This window comes from Canis lupus, chromosome 20, assembly GCF_011100685.1.
Source record: "Canis lupus familiaris isolate Mischka breed German Shepherd chromosome 20, alternate assembly UU_Cfam_GSD_1.0, whole genome shotgun sequence".
Taxonomy (NCBI): domain Eukaryota; kingdom Metazoa; phylum Chordata; class Mammalia; order Carnivora; family Canidae; genus Canis; species Canis lupus.
In genome coordinates this window covers 3,223,064-3,247,149 of record NC_049241.1, presented here as the reverse complement: position 1 = coordinate 3,247,149, position 24,086 = coordinate 3,223,064, and the positions used below count along the sequence as shown (strand labels likewise).

The 24,086-nt window shown below is 43.2% G+C and overlaps 1 protein-coding gene and 1 long non-coding RNA gene across 4 annotated transcripts in view; one reads left to right on the top strand and one right to left on the bottom strand.

Moving 5' to 3' along the window:
- Window positions 1-4,503: 4,503 nt before the first annotated feature.
- Window positions 4,504-13,922, bottom strand: LOC119864624. Of its 2 annotated transcripts, XR_005374535.1 has the most exons (3): window positions 13,742-13,922; window positions 7,238-7,570; window positions 4,504-4,908 (listed from the first exon to the last, which is right to left on the bottom strand). It is a non-coding gene; the product is annotated as an uncharacterized LOC119864624 (long non-coding RNA). The 2 variants fall into 2 exon arrangements; XR_005374536.1 differs by lacking the exons at window positions 4,504-4,908; window positions 7,238-7,570 and adding an exon at window positions 11,881-13,456.
- Window positions 13,923-14,100: 178 nt separating this feature from the next.
- Window positions 14,101-24,086, top strand: part of ACAD9 (acyl-CoA dehydrogenase family member 9) — a 49,609-nt gene continuing 39,623 nt past the window's right edge. The window contains exons 1-2 of one of the 2 annotated variants that reach the window (XM_038565513.1): window positions 14,101-14,298; window positions 19,998-20,091. In XM_038565513.1, coding sequence (XP_038421441.1) covers window positions 14,149-14,298; window positions 19,998-20,091 — 244 coding nt within the window. In that variant the 5' untranslated portion in view covers window positions 14,101-14,148. Of the gene's footprint in view, window positions 14,374-19,997; window positions 20,092-24,086 lie in introns of both variants that reach the window. The other variant, XM_038565514.1, reaches the window with a different exon arrangement.

Sequence of the window (24,086 nt, the reverse complement as noted above, 5' to 3'; positions counted from 1 at the left end):
TGGTCTAGAGTCTTCAAAAAGTCCATTTGCCTTATCCTTCCTTCTTCCCCCTTCATGGGCAATACAGTCCAAAGGTCATTAGAAGGGGCCAAGCAAGACAGGTATCCAGCCAAGGTTGGGGAAGGAGTCCTGCAGGCCGGAGCAGGGTTGAAAAGGACATCTACGTGTAGAACAGGAGGCATGCAGCAACCTTATCAGGGTCTTAACAGGTGAAGAGGATGAAAACAGGGAAGAATAAAGTGGCAACAGCAATGGAGATTGGTTATGTGGAGGGGAGTTGACAAATAAGTTGCTGTCTTAAGGAAAAAGGGAGCCAGGCTTCTCATCGTCAGAGAAGGGGGTTACAAACATAGGAAGAGAGAAATTAAGAATGAACCCCATAGTGATGGACTGAAATTGGGTATATTGCAGTGTATTCAGGGGTATTTTTAGTTTTATTTATTAATACCATCTTTACACCCACCATAGGACTCACACTCATGACCCTGAGATCAAGAGTCACATGCTCTTCTGACTCAGCCAGCCAGGCACCCCTGTATTAGCTATTAATTGTTGCATAAAAGTTACTCCCAAATTTAGAAGCTTCCAACAATCCATATTTATTATCTCATAGTTCCTGTGGGTCAGACATGCAGGGACTTCTTAGCTGGTGGTTCTGACCTAGGGTTCTCACCAGGTTGCAGTCATGGTGTCAGCCAGGGTCACAGTCCTCCCAAGGCTTGACTGGGGCTTTCAAGCTCTCTTACATGGCTGTTGGCTGGGGGATTCTGCTCTTCACCATGTGGCCCTCTCCATAGCACTGCTCCCAGTGTGGCAGCTGGCTTCCCCCTACTATGGGTGATATAAGAACCAAAGTAGTGCCACATTGTCTTCTATGATCTAGTCTCAGTGACACAGGGTCACTGCTGACTTCTGTTCATTAGAAGCCAGTCACTAGGGGATCCCTGGGTGGCGCAGCGGTTTGGCGCCTGCCTTTGGCCCAGGGCACGATCCTGGAGACCCGGGATCGAATCCCACATCAGGCTCCCGGTGCATGGAGCCTGCTTCTCCCTCTGCCTGTGTCTCTGCCTCTCTCTCTCTCTCTCTGTGACTATCATAAATAAATTTAAAAAAAAAAAAAAAAAAAAAAAAAGCCAGTCACTAAGTGCAGCCCACATGCACTTAGGTGGGAATTACGCTAGGGTAAGAATGGGGACCATCCTGGGGGCTGCCTGTCATTATCTACATCTACCCTTTAATCTCCAATGATTCCTATCCATCCCACATGCAAAATATGCTCACCCCTCTTCCCCAAATATCATCCTATCTTCATGATCTTGTCATTCAGGTTCAGATAAGACTCTTCAAACACAATTCCTTTGTCTCCTGAACTGAAGAGGTAAGTTACCAGCTCCCCCACCCTCCCACAGCACACATGCCAATGCACAATTGTGAGATACACATAGGAAAGCCACTGTAGACCTATTCATAAAGGGGGAAAACGAGAGGCACACAGCAGTCAGTGGTTCACTTTGAAAGAAAATGTTGGAAGCTCATTGGCTGGGACTTGGTCCTATTTCTGCCCTAGAGTGACAATGGAGAGTGACTCTCCATTGCTCTTGGCTCTTCCCTCTGGGTATCCTTCCTTCTTCATGACAGGTAGTATGTGTTTGCAGCTGTATGATTTTCTCAGCCTGTTTCCTGCCAGTAGAATTTTGGATGTCCAAAGGCCTCTTTTCATTTCTTACAGTCTCTGTGCCTTTCAGACAAGGGCATGGATCCCAGGAGGCAGGGTCATGGAGGATCATCTTGGATGCTGGCTACCACTTGGTGTAAATTCAAGGTTTTCAATATAGAAAGATAAATAAATAAATATAGAAGTAAATATTTCAGAAATACATGTATTCTCTGTGTTTGCTGAGAGGAATTGAGAGCATTGAAGACTTCGTAGTCAGGAGTGTACCTAGTGCCCAGATCTTGGCTTCTGAACACTGTTCTCCATGAACAGGAACCAGGGCTCCAGGGCATAATGGCTGATTCCAGGGCAAGGACAGAGAAAATACTAGATGAGTCTAGAGCACTTTGTTGTACCAGAAAGTAAGGACATGCTCAAAATGGCATAGGAGCCAGCCTGAAAGGGCTCCTACTTTAAAAATATGGGATAATTTGAGTTTTAAAAATGAGTAATTATAGAAGTGATTATACTAAACATTGAATAAAATAGGAATCCATATTATCAAGGTAAAATGCATTAATTAAACATCTCATAAGGACTGGGATATTTACATAGTTCAAAGTACTCAGAGCACCTAACTGGCTCAGTCAGCGGAGCATGTGATTCTTTTTTTTTTTTTTTTTTTTTAAGATTTTATTTATTTATTTGACAGAGAGAGAGAGCACACGAGCAAACAGGGGAGTGGCAGGATGGCATTGGGAGAGGGAGAAGCAGGCCTCCCTCCAAGCAGAGGGCTGGGGAGGGTCTTGACTCTGGGCTCATGACCCAAGCCAAAGGCAGACGCTTAACCAACTGAGCCATCCAGGTGCCCCAGAGAATGAGACCTGATAACAGGATTGTGAGTTCAAGCTGCACGTTGGGTTAGAGCCAACTTTACAGAAATGTACCTTCCTACCACCCTTATGTTTATTACAGCATTATTTACAGTAGCCAGGATAAGGAAGCAATCCAAGTGTCCATCCATAGATGAATGGATAAAGAAGATGTGGTGTGTGTGTGTGTGTATAGACAAAAAATATATATACATCAGTATTACTCAGCCATAAAAAGAATGACGTCTTGCTGTTTGCAACAACCTGACTGGATCTTAGAGGGCACCAGATGAAACAAAGTACTTTCTCACAACAGACTTATCAATTGCAATGGGAAGAAGACCAATCTTTCAGTAAAGGAGCTGGGCAGATACCACCTAGGTCATGCACCACCCAGGAAAATGCAGTGAGGAGATCATAGCATTGTTTCTGTGATATTCTTGCCAAAGATACTTGTTCTGGATCTAATGACGAAGCATCAGATGAACCCACACTCTAGGATGTTGTATAAAATAACCAGCCCATAGGCTTCAAAAATATGAAAGTAAAACAATCAAAGTGATGAAAGTAAAGGAATGGCCAAGGCACGTTTCTAGACTGAAAGAACTAAATGCAACACATGGTTTGGGGGCTTCCTTCTTTTTGTTGGAAAGATCTTGCCGGGATGATTGGGAAAAAACGGAAGTTCTGAGGATTAACTTGTGGTAAGGCATCAAAGTTAGCTTCCTTATTTTGGAGATTTTATTGTGGCTCAGTACTTCTTGGGAGCCTGCAGACAGGATGTCAGCAGGAGCTGCAGCTCAAGTGGGACTGGGGGACCTGCCCCTGAGCTCACTCGTGGCTGTTGGCCAGAGGAGGCTTCTCTCCCTCACTCACCAGGCGAGATCTTTCTATAGGGCCAAGTGTCATGACACAGCTTCCCCCAGAGTGTGTGATATAATACAGGGAGAGAGAGAGACCCCAAGTTAGAAGCTGAAGTGCCTCCAGCCTAATCTCAGAGGTAGCATCCCAGCACTGTTGGTCACAGAGACCAAGAGTGGTACCTTCAGGAGGGGTACTTCACGCACTACTGTGAAGTTGGGGATTATTGGGGGCCATCCTCAGAGGCTCCCGCCACACTCCCATTCACCCTGTTTTCCCTTTAGGGGCGAACATATATCAATTAAAGATGAACCGTAAGTTGGGTGGAGCTATTGTTATTTCTGCCGTAGTAGAAAAGCTTATTAGATTGCCAGGGAAATTCCTTGGGCATGGGGAAGAATCCTATTTTCCAAATTTTCCAAGTTAAAGGAAAGAATGGCAAAGAGAAAGAGCACGGCACCTGTCAAAATTACTTCTTCGGATCTTCCTAAGGCTTTAAAAGGGTCTCTTCCCTCCCTCTCCCCCTCCCTGGCACTCTGCTGGCTGCTTTTATCTGCCTCATAGCTTTATATTCTCCAGTCGCTCTTATCTTAGAGGAAGAAAGTGGCTCAGAGAGCTGGTCTCTTGTGCAAGGTTACAGCATTAGGAAGCAGAGGAGCAGGAATGGAACCCTTCTTCTGTTTGGATCCTAGTCATGTGCCCTTCCTTTCCTCCAGAACCTTCAGATTCACAGATTTCCCTATGGGCAGAACCAGCAGCAAGAAATGCTTTTTAGGGATGCCTGGGTGGCTCAGCAGTTGAGCATCTGCCTTTGGCTTGGGTCGGGAACCTGTGGTCGTGGGACTGAGTCCCACATTGGGCTCCCTGCCTCCCCAGCCTGCCAAATCTCTCCTCCAAGACACTATTGTTACCAGCTTCTTGGGATTCCTTCCAGAGATATTTTTGCATAGAACGCATGTGTGAAGGATGCCTGGCGGGGGCTCAGCGGTTGAGCGTAGGGTCCTGGGATTAAGTCCCACATCAGGCTTTCTGCATGGAGCCTGCTTCTCCCTCTGCCTGTGTCTGCCTCTCTCATGAATAGATAAATAAAATCTTTTTTTTTTTTAAGCATGCATGTGTGATTGAGAATTCTTCTTGTTCAGGCAGATTTATATTTTATTTCGATATAACATCTATGAAAATCAGAAAGTTCTTGCCAAAATATTGAGAGCTGCAAGGCTTCAATACAAGCATCCACATTGTGTACATCTTCGTCATGATTTATTATGTCATGATTCATTCTCAGTCATATTTCACCATCTTTGTGGATCTTATCAATAGAACTTAGCTCCTAGTTATTCTCATAGATGGATACAGATACAGAGCCCAACACTTTCCTTAGTTACAAATGTTTGAATCTTAAATATCAAGTGCTTGCCCTCTAGGACCCCTTTCTGTACTGGATCCCTTGTTTCCTGGGTGTCATGGCCTTTTTCTCAGTCTGTTCCTTTGCTTTGATGGAGCATATCCTCCAGTGGCTTCCTGGAAAAGGATGCATCATGGGAGATAAATTATTTGAGCCTCTGCATGTCTGAAAATGCCTCTTTGCCTCACTTTACTGAGAAATTAACTGTCACATGACTGCCCAGCAGACTTGGAAAAAGACCCATTTAACTCTTCTCAAACCCCTTTTACCTAATCCTCTGTATTTTAGACATTCCTTACCCACATTTCAGAAGAGACTAGCCTTTCCAGTTCTTAACCTTTTGAGAAATCTGTGTTATAGAGATTGCTTCCCAGCTTTTTCCACTGGCAGCTCAAGGTTGGGCTGTGTACTAAGTCACTTACAACTTGTCCATCTGCTTTCCAACTTCCAGATTTTTACTATGTTGTCTTCTCTCCTGTTCTCTTCAACTTTAAGGATTTATCTTTTGTGCTGTTCTTGTAAAAACCCTTATTCCAGGAGTACCTGGGTGGCTGAGTAGTTGAGCATCTGCCTTCGTCTCAGGTCGTGATCCCTGGGTCTTTGGGATCGAGTCTTGAGTCTCACATCAGGCTCCCTGCAAGGAGCCTGCTTCTCCTTCTGCCTATGTCTCTTCCTCTCTCTGTGTCCCTCATTAAGAAATAAATAAAATTTTTAAAAAATCCATCCTTTACCCCGTAGTCCTCCTTCTCACTTTTTGAGTTAAAACCCATTTCACATATTTAAATTCAAACTAAATTCTTTATCCTTAACACACATAAGGAAATAATGTATTTTACAACAACCTATAATATGTAATATGTATATTTACAGTTTTTATTCCCTTAAAAACCAGTTTGGTAGGGGTGCCTGTCTGGCTCAGTCAGTGGAGCATGCAACTGTTGGTCATGGGTTTGATACCCTCATTGGGGGTAGAGTTTACATAATAAAAGTTTTAAGAAAACACTTTGGTATCCATGGTAAAAAATGTTGGTGCCTGAATATACTCCTTTATCTCACTGGCTGAATCCATATACTTAACTGGATTTTGTGTTCAATTCAAGGAGGTACTTACTCATTCACATGTGGCAAGAACTAAGAAGAAATAAGCCTTCATGCTAGGGAAATATTTCTTACTATATGGCACCCCAAATGACACTTTCACTGTGACCTGGAATCCCAACTGAGATGTCTGACACCTTTGGCTGGACATACAGAAACCTCATTGTTGTATACCATTTGTAGGGCAGTGCTGGGCACCTAAGAGTTTCCAGACTACAGCCTGGCCAGCAATAGAATATTGGATCTTCAGGGGAAAAAGGAGAAAAAACCCTATTAATTACAATGTATTGCAGAGGAAAGTATAAAATTAGTTCCTCAGATGAGTTTCACTGTGTTCTCTCTCCTATAAATTACAGCTGAAAGAAAAATGAATCCAAGTAAATGCCAAGTTCTATTAAGTGATTAAAAGGAGTAATCGTCTTTAAAAGGGAACAGACCCAGTAATTATCAATAATTTTTGACTTAATGCCAAATCTCCACGGTCCCATAATCTGCATTTAGAACCTCCAGGAACAACCCAGAGGAGTTTTTCATGCACTTCATTTCTTTGATCGCGTGTGAATATACACTCCAGATCCTTCGTGGAGGCAGGCAGGGTAGAAATGATAAATGAATGAACGTGGAGAACAGAGCTGATTATCAGTCTGCATAGGAAATCACATTGTCATCTCCTAGGTATTTTATTGAGCTCTAGTGTCGAGCAAACTGTATTCTTCATCAACTAACTGCTGCGTGAGCACTGAAAGTTTTTTGAAATGCAGGCACTGACTTGGGACACTGAGCTGTTTCTACCTTCTGTGCTCAGTGGGTGAACCATTAAAATGAATTCCCCACATCGTGCTTGATTATCTGGTTTGCAGTCCCACTAGGCACTGGCTCAGAGGATTACAAAAAATATTGTTATTAGTTTCAAAGAAATGTTAGCGCTGAGTGCTAAATGCCATTGCTATAGCCCTAAGAGTCTTCTGAGAAGAGGCTGGCTGCAACACTTCCTGACGATGACCCGCTGTGTGTCAGGATTCCACTCCTGCAAGCGCCAGGGTAATGAGCTACACTTTCCCAAATATGTCTCCCAGTATTTATTTGTTTGAGTTGAAGAGGTATACAGCAGTCCTCCCTTATCCACGGCATGGATGCATCCCAAGACCCTTAGTGGATGCCTGAAACCGCAGACTGTACCAAATCCTATATACAGAGATTTTTCCTATACCTACATGTCCATGATAAAGCTTAATTTATAAATTAGGTACACAGAGAGATTAACAATAACTGGAACAATTGTAACTATATACTGCAATAAAAGTTACATGAATGTTGTCTCAAAATATCTCATTGTACTGTACTCACCCATGTGATGATGTGAAATGATAAAATGCCCACATGAGATATTTTACGGGAATGGTGTAGGCACTATGCCCTAGCATTGACTATCAACCTTCTGAAAGTACATCAGGAGGAGGACCATCCTCTTCTGGATTACAGTTGACCACAGGTACTGAAGCCACAGGAAGTGAAACTGAGGATGGAGGGTGCTAGGGACTGCTATACTCCAAAATGGGCCCTATTAGCAAGGACTGGCATTGCATCTTCTTGATGCGCAGTCTCCCATAAGTTAAGGCTTTCCCGTATTGGCGCTGCCACTTTGCCATCTTGAAATAAGATTTCACTCTCCTGGCTTTCCTGCAGGTACAGAAGACCCCAGTAAGTTAACGCGATTACCTGGCTCTTACTTGTACCAACTGCTTTGGGAATTCTAAGAGTTTCAATACAGCATTTGTTATTATTTCATACACTTTTCATACTGGAATGATGGGGGCTACGTGCTCTAGAACTTGGATCTTTGGCTATTTTGGCTTTTGAAACATAAGAGAAAAAGTATTTTTTAAAAGATTTTATTTATTCATGAGAGACGGGGGGGGGGGGTAGAGACACAGGCAGAGGGAAAAGCAGGCTCCACGCAGGGAGCCCGACACGGGACTCGATCCCAGGACTCCAGAACCACGCCCTGGGTCAAAGGCAGACGCTAAACCACTGAGCCACTGAGGAATCCCCAAGTATTTTGTTTTTATTGTTGTTAATGCTTTTAATATTTTCAGCTCTCTTGAGATTTTGAAAGACCGTCATCATGAGGACCAAATCTGAACTTAAAAGTGTCTATTTTTAAGCTTTTTTTCTTCCTTTTTAACTGAATCATTAGACTCTGAAATCTATGGTGGGTGAAATGAGAGAAGTCAATATTAGTCCATTGAGTCCTATTTAAAAATACATACTGTGTATTGATTTCATCATTTTAGGGTTGAGGAAACTGAGACTGTGGGATGAGTCACGTCTTGCCCATGGCATGGTGGCAGTGAGGGAGTGGGAAGAACAGGACAATGTGTCTTGTCTGAAAATACACTGTTAGGCAGAAAGACTCGTTAGATGAGTCCAAAATATTTACACTGATGATTATACCCAAGAAGGAACAGAACACACATACAATGAGCAACTGTATACTGGGTGCTGTGCTTGCCCCTTAGCGCAATCTTGCCTTAAAGGTACTATTACCCTCAATGACTTGGTGGAGGTGAAGAGTAAAAGACCTGATGGGACTCCTGACCTTATCCATTAGACTAGTTTGGCCATATTTCAGGTCATCCAATAATGGGGAAAAAGAGAGGAGGGCTGAGCACCTGGTGTATGGATTCTTGTTTTGTTTTGTTTTTTTCCTTGGGTGACCTTTTTTTTTTAAATAATAAATTTATTTTTTATTGGTGTTCAATTTGCCATCATACAGAGTAACACCCAGTGCTCATCCCATCAAGTGCCCCCCTCAGTGCCCGTCACCCATTCACCCCCACCCCCACCCTCCTCCCCTTCCACCACCCCTAGTTCGTTTCCCAGAGTTAGGAGTCTTCATGTTCTGTCTCCCTTTCTGATATTTCCTACCCATTTCTTCTCCCTTCCCTTCTATTCCCTTTTACTATTATTTATATTCCCCAAATGAATGAGACCATATAACGTTTGTCCTTCTCCGACTGACTTATTTCACTCAGCATAATACCCTCCAGTTCCATCCACGTTGAAGCAAATGGTGGGTATTTGTCATTTCTAATGGCTGAGGAATATTCCATTGTATACATAAACCACATCTTCTTTATCCATTCATCTTTCGATGGACACTGAGGCTCCTTCCACAGTTTGGCTATTGTGGACACTGCTGCTATAAACATCGGGGTGCAGGTGTCCCGGCCTTTCACTGCATCTGTATCTTTGGGGTAAATCCCCAGCAGTGCAATTGCTGGGTCGTAGGGCAGATCTATTTTTAACTCTGAGGAACCTCCACACAGTTTTCCAGAGTGGCTGCACCAGTTCACATTCCCACCAACAGTGCAAGAGGGTTCCCTTTTCTCTGCATCCTCTCCAACATTTGTGGTTTCCTGCCTTGTTAATAAGATACTTAGGAATAAACCTAACGAAAGAGGTAAAGGATCTATACCCTAAAAACTATAGAACACTTCTGAAAGAAATTGAGGAAGACACAAAGAGATGGAAAAATATTCCATGCTCATGGATTGGCAGAATTAACATTGTGAAAATGTCAATGTTACCCAGGGCAATTTACACGTTCAATGCAATCCCTATCAAAATACCATGGACTTTCTTCAGAGAGTTAGTACAAATTATTTTAAGATTTGTGTGGAATCAGAAAAGACCCCGAATAGCCAGGGGAATTTTAAAAAAGAAAACCATAGCTGGGGGCATCACAATGCCAGATTTCAGGTTGTACTACAAAGCTGTGGTCATCAAGACAGTGTGGTACTGGCACAAAAACAGACACAGAGATCAATGGAACAGAATAGAGAACCCAGAAGTGGACCCTGAACTTTATGGTCAACTAATATTCAATAAAGGAGGAAAGACTATCCATTGGAAGAAAGACAGTCTCTTCAATAAATGGTGCTGGGAAAATTGGACATCCACATGCAGAAGAATGAAACTAGACCACTCTCTTTCACCATACACAAAGATAAACTCAAAATGGATGAAAGATCTAAATGTGAGACAAGAGTCCATCAAAATCCTAGAGGAGAACACAGGCAACACCCTTTTTGAACTTGGCCACAGTAACTTCTTGCAAGGTACATCCACGAAGGCAAAAGAAACAAAAGCAAAACTGAACTATTGGGACTTCATCAAGATAAGAAGCTTTTGCACAGCAAAGGATACAGTCAACAAAACTAAAAGACAACCTACAGAATGGGAGAAGAGATTTGCAAATGACGTGTCAGATAAAGGGCTAGTGTCCAAGATCTATAAAGAACTTGTTAAACTCAACACCAAAGAAACAAACAATCCAATCATGAAATGGGCATAAGACATGAACAGAAATCTCACAGCAGAAGACAGACATGGCCAACATGCACATGAGAAAATGCTCTGCATCACTTACCATCAGGGAAATACAAATCAAAACCACAATGAGATACCACCTCACACCAGTGAGAATGGGGAAAATTGTTTTGTTTTTTTAAGATTTATTTATTTGAGAGAGAGCGAGGGGAGGGGCAGAGGGAGAGAAATTCAAGCAGACTCCAGGCGGAGCATGGACCCCGACATGGGGCTCAATCCCACCACCTGACATCATGACCCAAGCTGAAACCAAGAGTCATATGCTCAACCACCTGAGCCACCCAGACACCCCTGGGTGTATAGGTCCTAAGACATAGCCTCAGTTCTGCAGTCACTATTAGGTCTTATTTATTTCCAAAAACACTGTGCCAAGAATCACACTTCTTGTATTACTCTGCTAGGGCTGCTCTGATAAAAACCAGAGGGGCCTCAAGTGTCAGCTCCTACTTGAGTTCCCAGCGTGCTGGCATGCCTACAGATTTCAGACTCGCCAGTGTCTATAATTATGTAAGTCAAATTTTTAAAGAAACCTCTCAATCTATATTTTATTTTTTTAAAAGGTTTGATTTTATTTATTTCATAGAAAGTGCAAGAGAGTGCACAAGCAGGGGGAGCAGCAGGCAGAGGGAGAAGCAGACTCCCCACTGAGCAGGGGGCCTGATGTGGGCTTTATCCCAGGACCCTGGGATCATGACCTGAGCCCAAGGTAGATGTTTAACCCACTGAGCCACGCAGGTGCCCTTTTCAATCTGTATTTTTAAAAAGAGAAAGAAAAGAGCCACAGAATGAGTGACTTAACTCCTTGTTCTGGTGACTAGAAATCCAAGATCAAGATGTTGGCACAATTGATTCCTTCTGAAGGCTGAGAAGATAGCTGCTCCAGGCTTGTTTCCTAACTTCTTACAGTTTTCTGGAAATCTCTGGTGTTTTGTGCCTTATAGAAGTTTCACATGATGTTTCCATCCTCTCACATGGCATTCTCCCTGTGCATATTTGTGTCTAAATCTCCCTTCCTATAAGGGCGCTTCCTAAAAAGGTACCAGTTCATATCAGATTAGGAGCTCATACTACTGTAATATGACTTCTCCTTAGCTAATTACATCAGCAACAGGATGGAATAAGGTCATATTTGGAGGTACTATGAATAGGACTTCCACAAATGAATTTTGGGGGTACAAAATTTAGCCCATAATATCCCATTATCTTTGTGGCTTTCAACAAGCCAGTGACTTCCATGTTTCTCTAATAACTAATGTACCCCAAACGGGAATGAATATGCATCAAAAAAGAAGTAGTAAAAGGACAAAATTTAGCATAGAAAAGTATTCCCTGAGGGACATGTATCTACGTAGAGAAGTTAGATCTCTGAACAGTAAGGTGTTAGCAACTTCTCAGCAGGAAATAAACTGGTGATAAAATTTGCACAACTTATTTGTGAGCCCTTTCCTTAGGATATTGATGGCTATGAGGCAGGAACCTTGGCTAGACTAACTCATTTTTCATAGAACTGATCATTGATCTTGTAGTCTTGGAACAGGAGACAACTCCACCCCTTCTCCCTGATTTGTGTAAGTAAATCTCTCCATTAGCTTTGCAGCTTTGTTTTTTTTAAGATTTTACTTGTTTATTCATGAGAGACACACAGAGAGAGAGGCAGAGACACAGGCAGAGGGAAAAGCAGGCTCCACACAAGGGACCCCGGGATGATGCCCCGGACCGAAGGCAGGTGCTAAACTGCTGAGCCACCCAGGTGTCCCAAGCTTTAACACTGAGGAATCTAGAAATAGTTTCCTACTCAATGTGCCTGAGACCTAAAGCCAAGCATCTTGATATACTAACACTAACATTAGAGCCATGGAAGAGTGTCAACTTATTTGCTGGTTAAATTACATATGGAAATCAGTTGTGTTGATGTGACGGTACAGGAAGGACATTCAGAGATACTCAGAGTATTTCAAACACTGAATGTAGGAAATTCTATGTCTCAAGCAAACTGTTTAAAAATAGCATCCTATTTCTTAGAGGCTGATCAAGTGTACGATGAGAATTACACAGTGCAACCATTGATCATTTGTTGTGCGAGATGCTTTCATACTATTTTAATCCCTACAAGTCCTATGAGATAAGCGGCATTATCTTCATTTTTACAGAAGAGAAAACCAAACTTACAAACTGGCAAAGTAGGAGAACTTCAAAACTCTTCTTCCACTGCACATGCTACTAGAGTACTTACGCCTTAAACTTTTCCCAATTTTTGTTTTGGAAACTGTGTGCCACTAAATTTCTCACTTGCTTAAATATAGGGAGACCTCTGTTCACTAACAGGACCTGAGAGACTATCAGATTGAATGACAGGACATGTTTTGGCAAAAACTTACACCACCTCAACCTTGAAACCCAGTTTTTGTAATCTCACTTTTTGTTTTCCTGTGGGGTTAACTCAAAGGCAGTTGTTTGCAAAGGCCTTCTTGTGAAGCCAAGTGCTAAAATAAGCACCTACTGAACACTGATGAAAAGCAAGCTATCAAACCTTTCAAAGCTACAGAATAACTCGGATTGCAGAAGATGCTTGCAAGTATTATGCAGCCAAACAAGTTTTTGAGCTCTTTCCTCATGATGTTGCGCCATCAACTCCACCTTTTATTGGGCGGGCAGGCAAAGCACGGTAAGATTACTGAGACTTCCCCGGTTTCCCAGGGGTTCACAGGAATCCACCCAGGAGCTCTGAGGCCTTGCTACTGTCCGACCTGGGCAGCTCTTCCCTCTAGCAAGGCTTTAAGACAGGAGGGACACGATACTCTGCCTCAAGCATCTGCCGACGGCTGCGGGTTAACTTTACCCACATTTTCTCCTGGGATTTAGGTTATTGGTAAGAATGCTTTTCTTCCTGTAAATCACGGAGACATTTGTAAACCGAGGGAGGCTCGTGTCTTCCAAGGCTGTAACCTCCATGCATCCCCCGAGCCTTGGGGCAGCCTGGGGGGCTGAGGAGGGCGACAGCTCCCCCACCTGCGGGGAGGATCCGGGGCAACCTGTGGGGTGCGCAGGAGTCAGCTGGTGCTCTGTCCTTAGCTCGCCTTCTGCTCCCTCACCATGTCCCAAGGCCGGCTGTGACTCACTATCACATCCATACCTCTTTCTGGCAGAACAAGCCTTTTATTTTCCTCTTCCAACCTAAGTAAATGTAACTTACGCAAAAGCTATGCATCAAAAGGAATCATCAGGAATCCATCACTCACTTAAAACATGCAACCTTGGGACCCCGGGAGGCTCAGTGGCCGGGCATCTGCCTCTGGCTCAGGTCGTGACCCCGGGGTCCCAGGACCGAGGCCCGCATCGGGGCCCCGGGATCCCCGCGGGGAGCCTGCTTCTCCCTCTGCCCGTGTCTCTGCCTGGCTCTCATGAACAAATCTTTAAAAATAATAATAATAAAAGTTAAAATAAAAACCGCAAGGTTACCGGTACTGGGTTCCCCTCCAGAAAGAATACCGTGAACCACCGCCGACCCCACCCCCGCGTTTCCTTCAGCGTTGCCAAGTCCCCGTCGCGCCAACTGCCAAGAGGGCTCCCACGCACCCACAAGCCTCCCCCGTGGGGACCCGGGCCGCCACCCACTTCCGGCGGCCACCGACAGCTCAGCAGGAAGACGCCAACGCGGCGCCGGCCCCGCCCCCTCGGCCTCGCCCCGCCCCCCACCGCCGGCACGTGGGAGGCCACGCATGCGCAACGGCGGCGGGCGGGGAGCGGCGGCCCAGGGGCGTGGCTCAGGCCGGTGGCGTCATCCGGCCGCGCCAGCCAGGCGCACGTGACTGAGGCGTTAAGAAAGACTGGTCGCGGCGGGCTCGGCGTGCAGCACGTCGGGCAGCATGGGCGTCGGGGTCCTCTTCCTGCGGCGGGCGCTGGCCGCGCGTCCCTCCCGGGCTCCCGTGGCCTTCGCCACGAGCCGGCGCCTGCTGCGCACCAGTCCGCCCAGCCGAGCTTTCGCCAAGCAGCTCTTCCTCGGCAAAATCGAGAAGGTAACGCCGAGCCCTGGCCGAGCCTCGCTCGCTGGCCTCCCGCCTTGCGCCCTTTAGCAGGAAGGAGGGGTCCAGGTGAGAGTCCGCACACCTGGCTGGCAGATAGGCCCGCCAGGCGGGGGTGCTGAAACCCCCAAGCCCCTGTGCCCCACTGGAACCCCTCCAGGGAAAGGGAAGAAGGCCGCGGGGCTCTGGGCGTCAGTCTACGGCTCTGACAGCGACTTCTTGTCAGGTCAGTTGGGGAAACCCTAGGCAGGGTGGGCCTAAGCGCCCGTGCACTCAGCGCTCCGGCCCCAAGTGCGCGGGCCTTGCCCTCTGATTCCTGAACAGCCGGACCTGGCGGGCCCCTTAGCTTTCAGAGCCTGAGTTCCGGCGCCTCACCCGCTGCCCATTCGGCCCCTTGGCAGGCTGGCTCCAAGGTGCCTTCCCCGCGCCGTCCCATCCCTGCCACCCAGTAGTCACCTCGCTGTTACTCCATAGTGAACAGCTGCATTATGAAGCACTCACCATCCTCTTAGTGGCGTTGACCTTGGCTCTGTGACTTTCAGCCTTAAAATAGAGCTAGTTATATGTACTGCCTCACACATGTGTTGTATAGTGAGATTTGTAGCTCGCGGACATGCTATTTAAACGGCCAGGTACTGTGCAGATGCAAGAGGCGACAGAGTAGGTAATGATTGCCCGCTTCACCACTTACTCGTCTTGTGACCTTGGCTTAGTCACTTCACCTTCCTGTGCCGGAGTGTGCTAATCTACACAATGGTAAAACTGGTACTTGCTCTCTCCTAAAGGTGCTGTGCAAAGCAAAGAAAAAAAAAAATCTGTGTAAAATGCTTTGACGTAGGCGGAAGTTTTGGCTGGCACTGTATTACTTCAGGAGTTATTCCCTGATTTTTCTTTAGACTGTTCCTCCAATCAGGCATTACAGGTGCAGAAGCTGAAACTCAAGAGTGGTTTGCCCTGCTGGGAAGTGCAAAGCTAGTTTTTAACATCTGAGAAACCATTTTCCCCCAGAACCTGAGGCTCTTGGGGCACTCCATCTTGGGACGTCTGTCACGCCTTCCAGCACATTGGTGAAAAAAACCCAAATCTTTCATGCTTTTCTTTCTCCAAGCCTGTGTGCCCATAGGATCTACAGTCTGTTACTATGGATGAACTCTCTACTCTTAGCAAAGACCCGCCTCATTCACTAGACCCCATGCCATCTCACCTGCTCAAGGCCATTGATCCAGTAATTCTCTCCTTTCTCATCTACATCAGAGATTCTTCCCTCTCTACTGTATCTTGAACTAAGGCCATCAGGCTTTTGTCCTTAACAATCTGCTAAAACTGCTCTCATGAAAGGTCAGTTAGTGACCTCCATGTGGTCAAACCTAGAGGTCTATTCTCTTCCTTGACACGCGGTTCATCACTCCTGGCTTTTTTTTTATTTTTTATTATTTTTTATTTTTTAAAATTTATTCATGAGAGAGACAGACAGAGACAGAGGGAGAAGCAGGCTCCTTGCGGGAACTCGATGCAGGACTCGATGCCAGGACTCTGGGATCACAACCTGAGCCCAAGGCAGATGCTCAACCACTGAGCCCCACCCAGGTGCCCCTTACTCTCCTGGCTTCTAAAAAACCATTCTCTCCTGGCTTTTCTGTTTACTTCATTGGTTCCCTTTACTTCATTGGTTCATCCTTCTCAGTCTCCTATGCTGGTTCTTTGTTGACTCCTTAATCTCTAAATTTTGACCAGTCTTTCTGACTAGCCCAGTCAGAATTGAGAATTTTCTTTTAATTGTTTCTAATTCCAATGTTGTTAATATATAGTGTTATGTTAGTTTCAGATGTACAATATAGTGTTTCAACAATTCTAATCATTATTCAGTGCTCATCATGGCATATTCTTAATCCCCTGGCACCTATTTCATCCATCCTTCCACCCACCTACCCTCTGGCAACCACCTTGTTTGTTCACTTTAGTTAAGTCTTTTTCTTTCTTTCTTTTTCTTTTTTTTTCTTTTTTTAAGATTTTATTTATTTATTCATGAGAGGCACACACAGAGAGAGGCAGAGACACAAGCAGAGGGCGAAGCAGGCTCCGTGCAGGGAGGCCGATGTGGGACTCGATCCTGGAACTCCAGATTCACGCCCTGGGCCGAAGGCAGGCACTAAACCGCTGAGCCACCCAGGTGTCCCTAGTTAAGATTTTTTCTTAGTTCGTCTCTTTTTTTTTTTCCCCTTTGCTAATTTTTTTTGTTTCTTAAATTCCACATTATGAGTGAAATCATACGGTATTTGTCTTTTGGCTTATTTCACTTAGCATCATATGCTCCAGCTCCATCCATGTTGCAGATGGCGAGATTCATTTTCTTATGGCTGAATAATATTCCATTGTATATATTACCACATCTGCTTTATCCATTCATCTATGAGTGGATACTGAGGCTGCTTCCATAATTTGGCTATAATAAATAATGCTGCAGTAAACACAGGGGTGCATGTATCCCTTTGAATTCATGTTTTTGTATTTTGGGGGCAAATAGCCAGTAATGCAATTACTGGGTCATGGGTCCCTCCCCCCCCCCCCTTTTTTTTGAGTAATCTCTATACCCAACATGGGGCTCGAGCTCATGGCCCCAAGTTCAAGAGTCAGATGCTCTATCCCCAAGTTCAAGAGTCAGATGCTGAGGCAGCCAGGTGCCCCTGCCTTTTTTTTTTTTTTTTTTTTCTTAATTCCAGTATAAAGTATTGTATTAGTTTCAGGTATATCTTTATTTTAACTGAAGTATAGTTGACACAATGTTACATTAGTTGCAGGTATACAATATAGTGATTTGACAAGTCTGTAGTGGCTCTCATCACAAGCATAGCCGCTCTCTGTCACCATACAACACTATTACAGTACCATTGATTGTATTCCCTATGCTGTACCTCTCTCCCTGGAAGCCTGTATCTCCCACTCGTCTTCACCCATTTTTCCTATCCTTCTACTTTTTCTTCTGGCACCCATTAGTTTGTTCTCTGTATTTCTGGGTCTTTTTAAAAGTTGAGGTTTTCTGAGGCTCAATCTATAGACTTCTCTTTTTATCCACAACTCTTCCTTTAATATTATATGGTATTGTGGTTTTAAATATCATCAACATTCTGATGACTCAAATATATTTCTCCAGCTCCTATTTCTCCCTTGAACCCCAGGCTTTTCATGTGTACCTTTCTACCCAGAAGCTCCACTCAGATGTTTAATAGACACCTCAGATTTAGCATATCTGAAACTGAGTTTCTGATGTTGCCACTCAATCTTGCTTCTCCCACCAGTCATTTTTATAGCAGATGCAGGTGGCTCTGTTGTTCAATTTGTTCAGGCCAGACACTTAGGAGTCCCCTTTGATGCCTCTTGTTCTCATAATCCACATCTAAGCCAACAGCAAATCCTGTTTTCTCTACCTTCAGGATATATTTAGAATCTGACTACTTTTAAGCCCTTCCAGTGCTACTGCCCTGATTCAAGCCAACATCATTTCTCAAAGCATTACTGGGGTTTGAGCTGGAACATAGACTCTGAGGTGCATAGAATCTCTGAATAAAGAGAAACCTTCAAGATCCTGTAGGGATGTAGCTGTCACATTGCCCTGGGTTGGACCCTTGCTATTCATAGAAATTCAGGGGCTACTGCAGGGACCAGTAAGGAGTTGAATGGTTGAATGGGAGGCATTTGGGTGACCTCCCTGTCTGCAGCCTCAACCTAAGCAGCTCAGCTTTTATCTATTTTACATATTTGGTTTCTGTAATAGGTTTATTTGAAAAACAGGTTCCACTGCTTCAAAAAATTTAAAACCTGCTGATAGAAATCAAACCCACACCCATGAAGCACCCCATTGGGTTCTTGAACATTGCTATCAGAGATTTGTTCTTATATGCACTTCAAAATCCCTTTCTTTGGTCGTAGGTGAGGGCCACCTAGCTGCCAGGCCGTTCACTTTTCTCACCTAGTGTGCTTACTGGTATCAGAACAGAATAATCTTCCTCTGACACCACCTGTTGCACAAGGCCCACAGGAACAATGAGGCCATGAAGGGCCTGGATTGAACCTCCGTATGTTTGGCTAAGCAGGTGGCTTTGTTCTAAGAGGCTGCAGAATGATGAAAGTCTCAGCATATTTTCCATCTAGACCCTTTGAGGGCAGGGTCAGGGATGGCTTGGGGGACAGGAATGCCTTTAAGTCTGCTGTCACTTTTGGGTAGGGACCCACCACAAACCTGTAGTTACGGGTCCTGAGGAGAAAACAGACTTGGGAGCATGTTAGCAGAATGGACAGCCTTCAGTGGTTGATTAAATACATAAGGGGCTAGAGGAGGAAGATTGAGGACTCCGCTGCTTTAGAGACCTTTCTTGAACACTTGGTGGGAGGTGCTGTGAGGAGAGGCAGGACTCCTGGGGGCTGGCAATCTGTGCCATGGGACATCACTTCTACGCGATTGCGAGACCAAATCTAAGTACTCATCCAAGTACTCGTGCTGTGCTGGCAGCTGAAGGAGTAGTAGAAATCCAGAAAGCCAGAGAGGCTAAGGACACAGCAGGAGGATTTAGGCACTATATAGTGATGATCCAGGGAGGAATCATAGGCCAGCTAGGAACACTGGCCTTTTAATAGTTTGAGATGGACTTGAAGCTCAGCTGTTTTCCGCACTGTGAGGTGGAAATAGAGCAGAGCCAGTATCTTTTACAAGTAATTTACTCATATTCCAGGACATACCTTCTGTCTTTTGAGCCTCACCTTCTGAGGGTCAGCTGTGACAGAAGAGAAGCTGACCCTGAGGCCAAAAGTCACACACGTAAGTGGTAGAGCCAGAGTTGAACTCAGGTTGATCTGACTCCACAGCTAGGTCTCCTGCAGTGATCCTCTTCTGCAAGTAATGGATGTCTTGGGAACAGGAGGGACAGAGGCTGGAGTGCACAGTTGGGTGAGAACCTGAGATATGAGGCTTTGTTACCACGGTGTATTTTCTTTTCTTTTTTTTTTTTTCTTTAAGATTTTATTTATTAGAGAGAGAGCGGTAGCACAAGCGGGGAGGAGACGGAGAAACAGACTCCCTGCTGGGCAAGGAGCTTGATGGGGGACTTCGATTCTAAGACCACGAGCGGAAGGCAGATAGATACTTAACCAACTGAGTCACCCAGGCATGCCACCACCATATATTCTTGTTAGTGCAGCATCTTTGAACCCCTGGAATAACCAGTGTAGAATTTTACATTTCAGTAGAGAGATTTCCCATCCTGTTGCCTTTCATGATCCTCACAACACTCTTGAGTAACTATTTACCTGTGTGTTACAGGTGAGACAGTAGAAGCACAGAGAGGGGAAGGGGTTTGGCTGAGGCCACCAAGCTAGGAGGCTTGCAAATCAGGGAACAAAACCAAGGGCTTTGAAATGTTAGGGCTCTTTGTTTCAGGGGACACTCAGTGTAACTTGTTACTGATAGGGAATGCTGACCAGAAGAATAAACCTGCTTGAGTTGGGCAGAAGAGCTGTCTAGGTGGTGGAGTCTACTGCACAGTTCCTATTGTAGGATTTGTATTGTGTTTCCTTCAGTGAGTAATGCCCTGCCTACCAGATACAGAATCTAGCAACTCTGTTTTCTCCCCTCTTGATTGCTATTACCACTGTGGGAGGTTGCTAAAAATTAAATTTTTAGTAAATGTTCATCATTTTAGAAAGAAGTTTTCCCGTTTCCAGAAGTTAGCCAAGATGAACTTAATGAAATCAATCAGTTTGTGGGACCTCTAGAAAAATTCTTCACTGAAGAGGGTATGTATGATCTTCTTTATCATTACTAATTTCCATATTAAGAATGGTTACTTTGATACTTGCATTAAAAGCAATACACATGGGGGAAGCTCTCTTGAATGTCATTAATCATATAGAAATATCTATTTATAATATTTTGCTCCAAGAATTATCCCAATTGCTTTGGAATTTAAGAAACAAAACATGAATATTGGGGAAGGGAAGGAAGAATAAAATCAGACAAAATTAGAGAGAGAGGCAAACCATAAAAGATTCTTAACTAGAGGGAACAAACTGACAGTTGCTGGAGGGGAAGAGGTAGGGGGGGATACAGTACCTGGGTGATGGGTGATATAATGAATGCTGGGTATCACGTGTAACTGATGAATCACTAAATTCTACCTCTGAAACTAATAATACACTATATGTTAATTAAACTGAATTTAAATTAAAAACTAGAAAAAAAAAGAATCATCCCAATTGTGATTTTATTAGATGTCTAGTGCTTCTCGTTGTATGTGTGGTGAATGATTGCTTTTTAAATATTTCTAGACTTGCAAAACAACACTTTTGTACAATATAATAAAATGAACGACTAGAAAAATGAAAGAAAAAAAAAAAACAACCAAAGACCTACAAAATATAAATCCATTGATCATGTGCTTGGTTGTGTGGCAATGTAAAACTGCTATAAATGTTTTCAAATGTTTACTCTCTATTAACTTGTTGTGAACCAGGAATAGTCTAGCAGATGGCACACCACAGGTTGAGGGTACCAGTGTAGTCTGCAAGATCTCTCCCTTAGACCCATTGTCCAGCCCTTTGACAGCATTGCCTTTGGCAGGAGCTTTCTGGGGACTTCTGTGATGATTAATTGACAGTTGTATTTCTCTAGCACTGAGAATCCCAAAAAGTTCTTCTATAAATATGTGCCCTGCTAGGAGATTAAAACTGAGAAATTTAAAAAATCCTGTGTTCATTTATTAAAAATAATGAAAAGCTCATTACATATTAACAGAAACTATTTTAAGAAATTCTATTTATTTACAAATGAAAAAATACAGTGAGGAGTATGGTTTTACAGTTTTGTAGATCTTTTTAATATTCAGCTTATTGTTACTTGCAACAACAGATATCAGAATCTTGCTAGAACCAAGTAGAATCCAGCTAGATTCTTATAACTGTTTCTGAATTTAATCTACGATATATTTCTTTTAGTCCCTGGAAAACCCCACTGTACACTCATGACAGAATTAATAGTAAAATATTCTTTCCTTTTTAATTCTATTAAAATAGCTTTGGTCCTGTGGTCCCCGCCTCCACCCCAGCACACTTAGAGAAAATTCTACATTACTAACTCTTGTTCTGTTGCTGTTTTAAAAGTTGCTTTTAAATATCTTTTATTAGATATAATATAAATATAAAATATATATATATATATAAATATAAAAGTGTATAAATATCTTTTATTAGAAATATTTTTGTTCTCATAGTTATCTTCTTGTAACTTTTCTTAGTTCCTTGTTCTTTTACTTAAGCTTTTACTATCTTATTTGTCAGGATTTTCATAAGCTTTATGGAGGTATAATTGATTTTTAATAAGTTGCACATATTTAAAGTATAGGATTTGATACATTTTGATATATATGTACCCCCAAGGGTACCCTTAGCACAATTAAGTTAACATATTCATTACCCCTAAACATTTTCTCATGCCCTTATTATCTCCTCCTCATCCCCTCCTGTTTCCAGACAACCACTGATCTGCTGTAAATTAGTTTGCATTTCCTGGAATTCTATTTAATAGGGTTCTGCATTACATATGTGTTTGGCTGGTTGCTTCTGATATAATTTTGAGTTTCATCCATGTTGCATGCACTAATAGTTCATTCCTTTTTTTTTTTTTTTTTTTTAAGGGGGTGGAGGGGCAGAGGGAGAATCTTAAGCAGGCTCCATGCCCAGCACAGAGCCCAGCACTGGGCTCAGTCTTAACAACCCTGAGATCATTATCTAAACCAAAATCTAGAGTCAGATGCCTAACCAACCGAGCCACCCAGGTGTCCCTACTTCATTCCTTTTTAACACTGAGTAGTATTTCTTGGTGTGGATATGCCACAATTTGTTTATTCATTCATCTATTAATTGACATTCAGTATGTGTCCAGATTTAGCTATTGCAAAAGATGGGAGCTTTTTTCTATGAGTCTGGGTGTAGACATATACTCATATTTCTTTTGGGGAAATAGGAAGGAATGGAATATCTGGTTTATAAGAGGTTCATGCTTAACTTTTTTTTTTTTTTTTTTTTTTAAGATTTTATTCATGAGAGACATTGGCAGAGGGAGAAGCAGGCTCCCCAGAGGGAGCCTGATGTGGAACTCGTTTCCGGGACTCTAGGATCACGCCCTGAGCTGAAGGCAGACACTCAATCGCTGAGCCACCCAGGCATCTGCATGTTTAACTTTTTAAATAACCACCAAACTGTTTTCTAAAGTGGTTAACACTTTACATTCCCACTAGTGTGTTAAAGTTCTAGTTGTTTCACATTTTCACTAACACTTGGTATGGTCAGTCTTTAATTTTAGCCATTCTGTGTGTTATGGTGTATCATTGTGGTTATAATTTTCACTTCCCTAATAAGTAATGTTAGGCATCATATCAAGTGTTTATTTGCCATCCATATATCCTCTTTGGTAAAATGTCTTTAAAATATTTTATGTATTAAAATATGGGATTGTCTTATTGTCGAGTTATAAGAAGTCTTTATTTTAGATACAAGTCTTCTACTATGTGTTTAGCAAAAATTTTCTCCTAGTCTGTGGCTTGACTTTTCATTTTATTAGGGAAAGTTTTAATGTTAAGAGTCATCTTTTCTTTTGTAGTTAAGCTTTTTTTTTTTTTTTGTATTTTATGTAAAAAATTTGCCAAATCCAAGGTTAGAGTGGTTTTTGTTTATATTTTTAACTCTCAACATTCAGATTTATGATCCCTTTCCAGTTAATTTTATATATGATGTGAGGTAAAATCTGAGGATTTTTTTGCATGTAACTGACCGGTTGCTTCAGCAACATTTGTTGAAAAGCTTATCCTTTCCCCATTAATTCACTTGGTACCTTTGCCAGATATCAGTTGACTGAAAGATTCTGGGACAGTAGCAGTAGACATGCACTAGGAATCTGTCTCCCACCTGGATAACAACCACAGTGGCATCTGTGTGACATAACTGTCTTGGGAACTCCAGCGTCTATGGAAGGCTACAGTTCCAGGGGAGCATGGATAGTACCTAGCTAATTTTGGTCAGTGAGCTCTGAGCACAGTAGCAGCTACCCATCTTCCACCTCCAGCCCCAAAGCTGCCAGATGTGCCCTTGTTCCTGGGGCAACTTGTGTACGGCTTCTGGGAGCCAGAGTAGGGGGGAAAAAAAAGACCTTCCCCATCAGATATTAAGGATCTGTGCTCTCATTGCTGCTTCTCATCACTGAAGTACAGACCAAGAGGCAGAGGCCATTTTTCTGCCTTCTCTTATTGTTGCAAGCCCTTACCCCTATGGCCAAAGTGACTTCAGGGGATTTAAGATGCCTGTGCCTTTTTTTTGTCTCTCTCCCTTCCCCCATCATTTTTCTTTTTCCTCTTTTGGGAGCTGGATTGAAGACTAGGATATTCAAAAGCAATCACATATACAGGGGGAATTATAAAGTCACTACACATGCCCAGGGAAAGGCATAGACTCAGGAAAGACCTAGGAAGACCTTAGGTACATACCTAGGGCTGAATGTTGGCACAGACAGAACCAGCAGTAATTTAGAATATTTTTGATTTTTTTTTTAAACAAAATAAAAAATCAACCTGTGGGACTACAGCAAACTCAGACTTCTGCACAGCAAAGGAAAACTAAGGAATGGGAGAAAATATTTGTAAACCGTTTATCAGATAAGGAGTTAATATCTAAAATATATAAAGAACTGCAACTCAGTAGCAAAAACAAAAACCCTCAGATAATCCAATTTAAAAAATGGG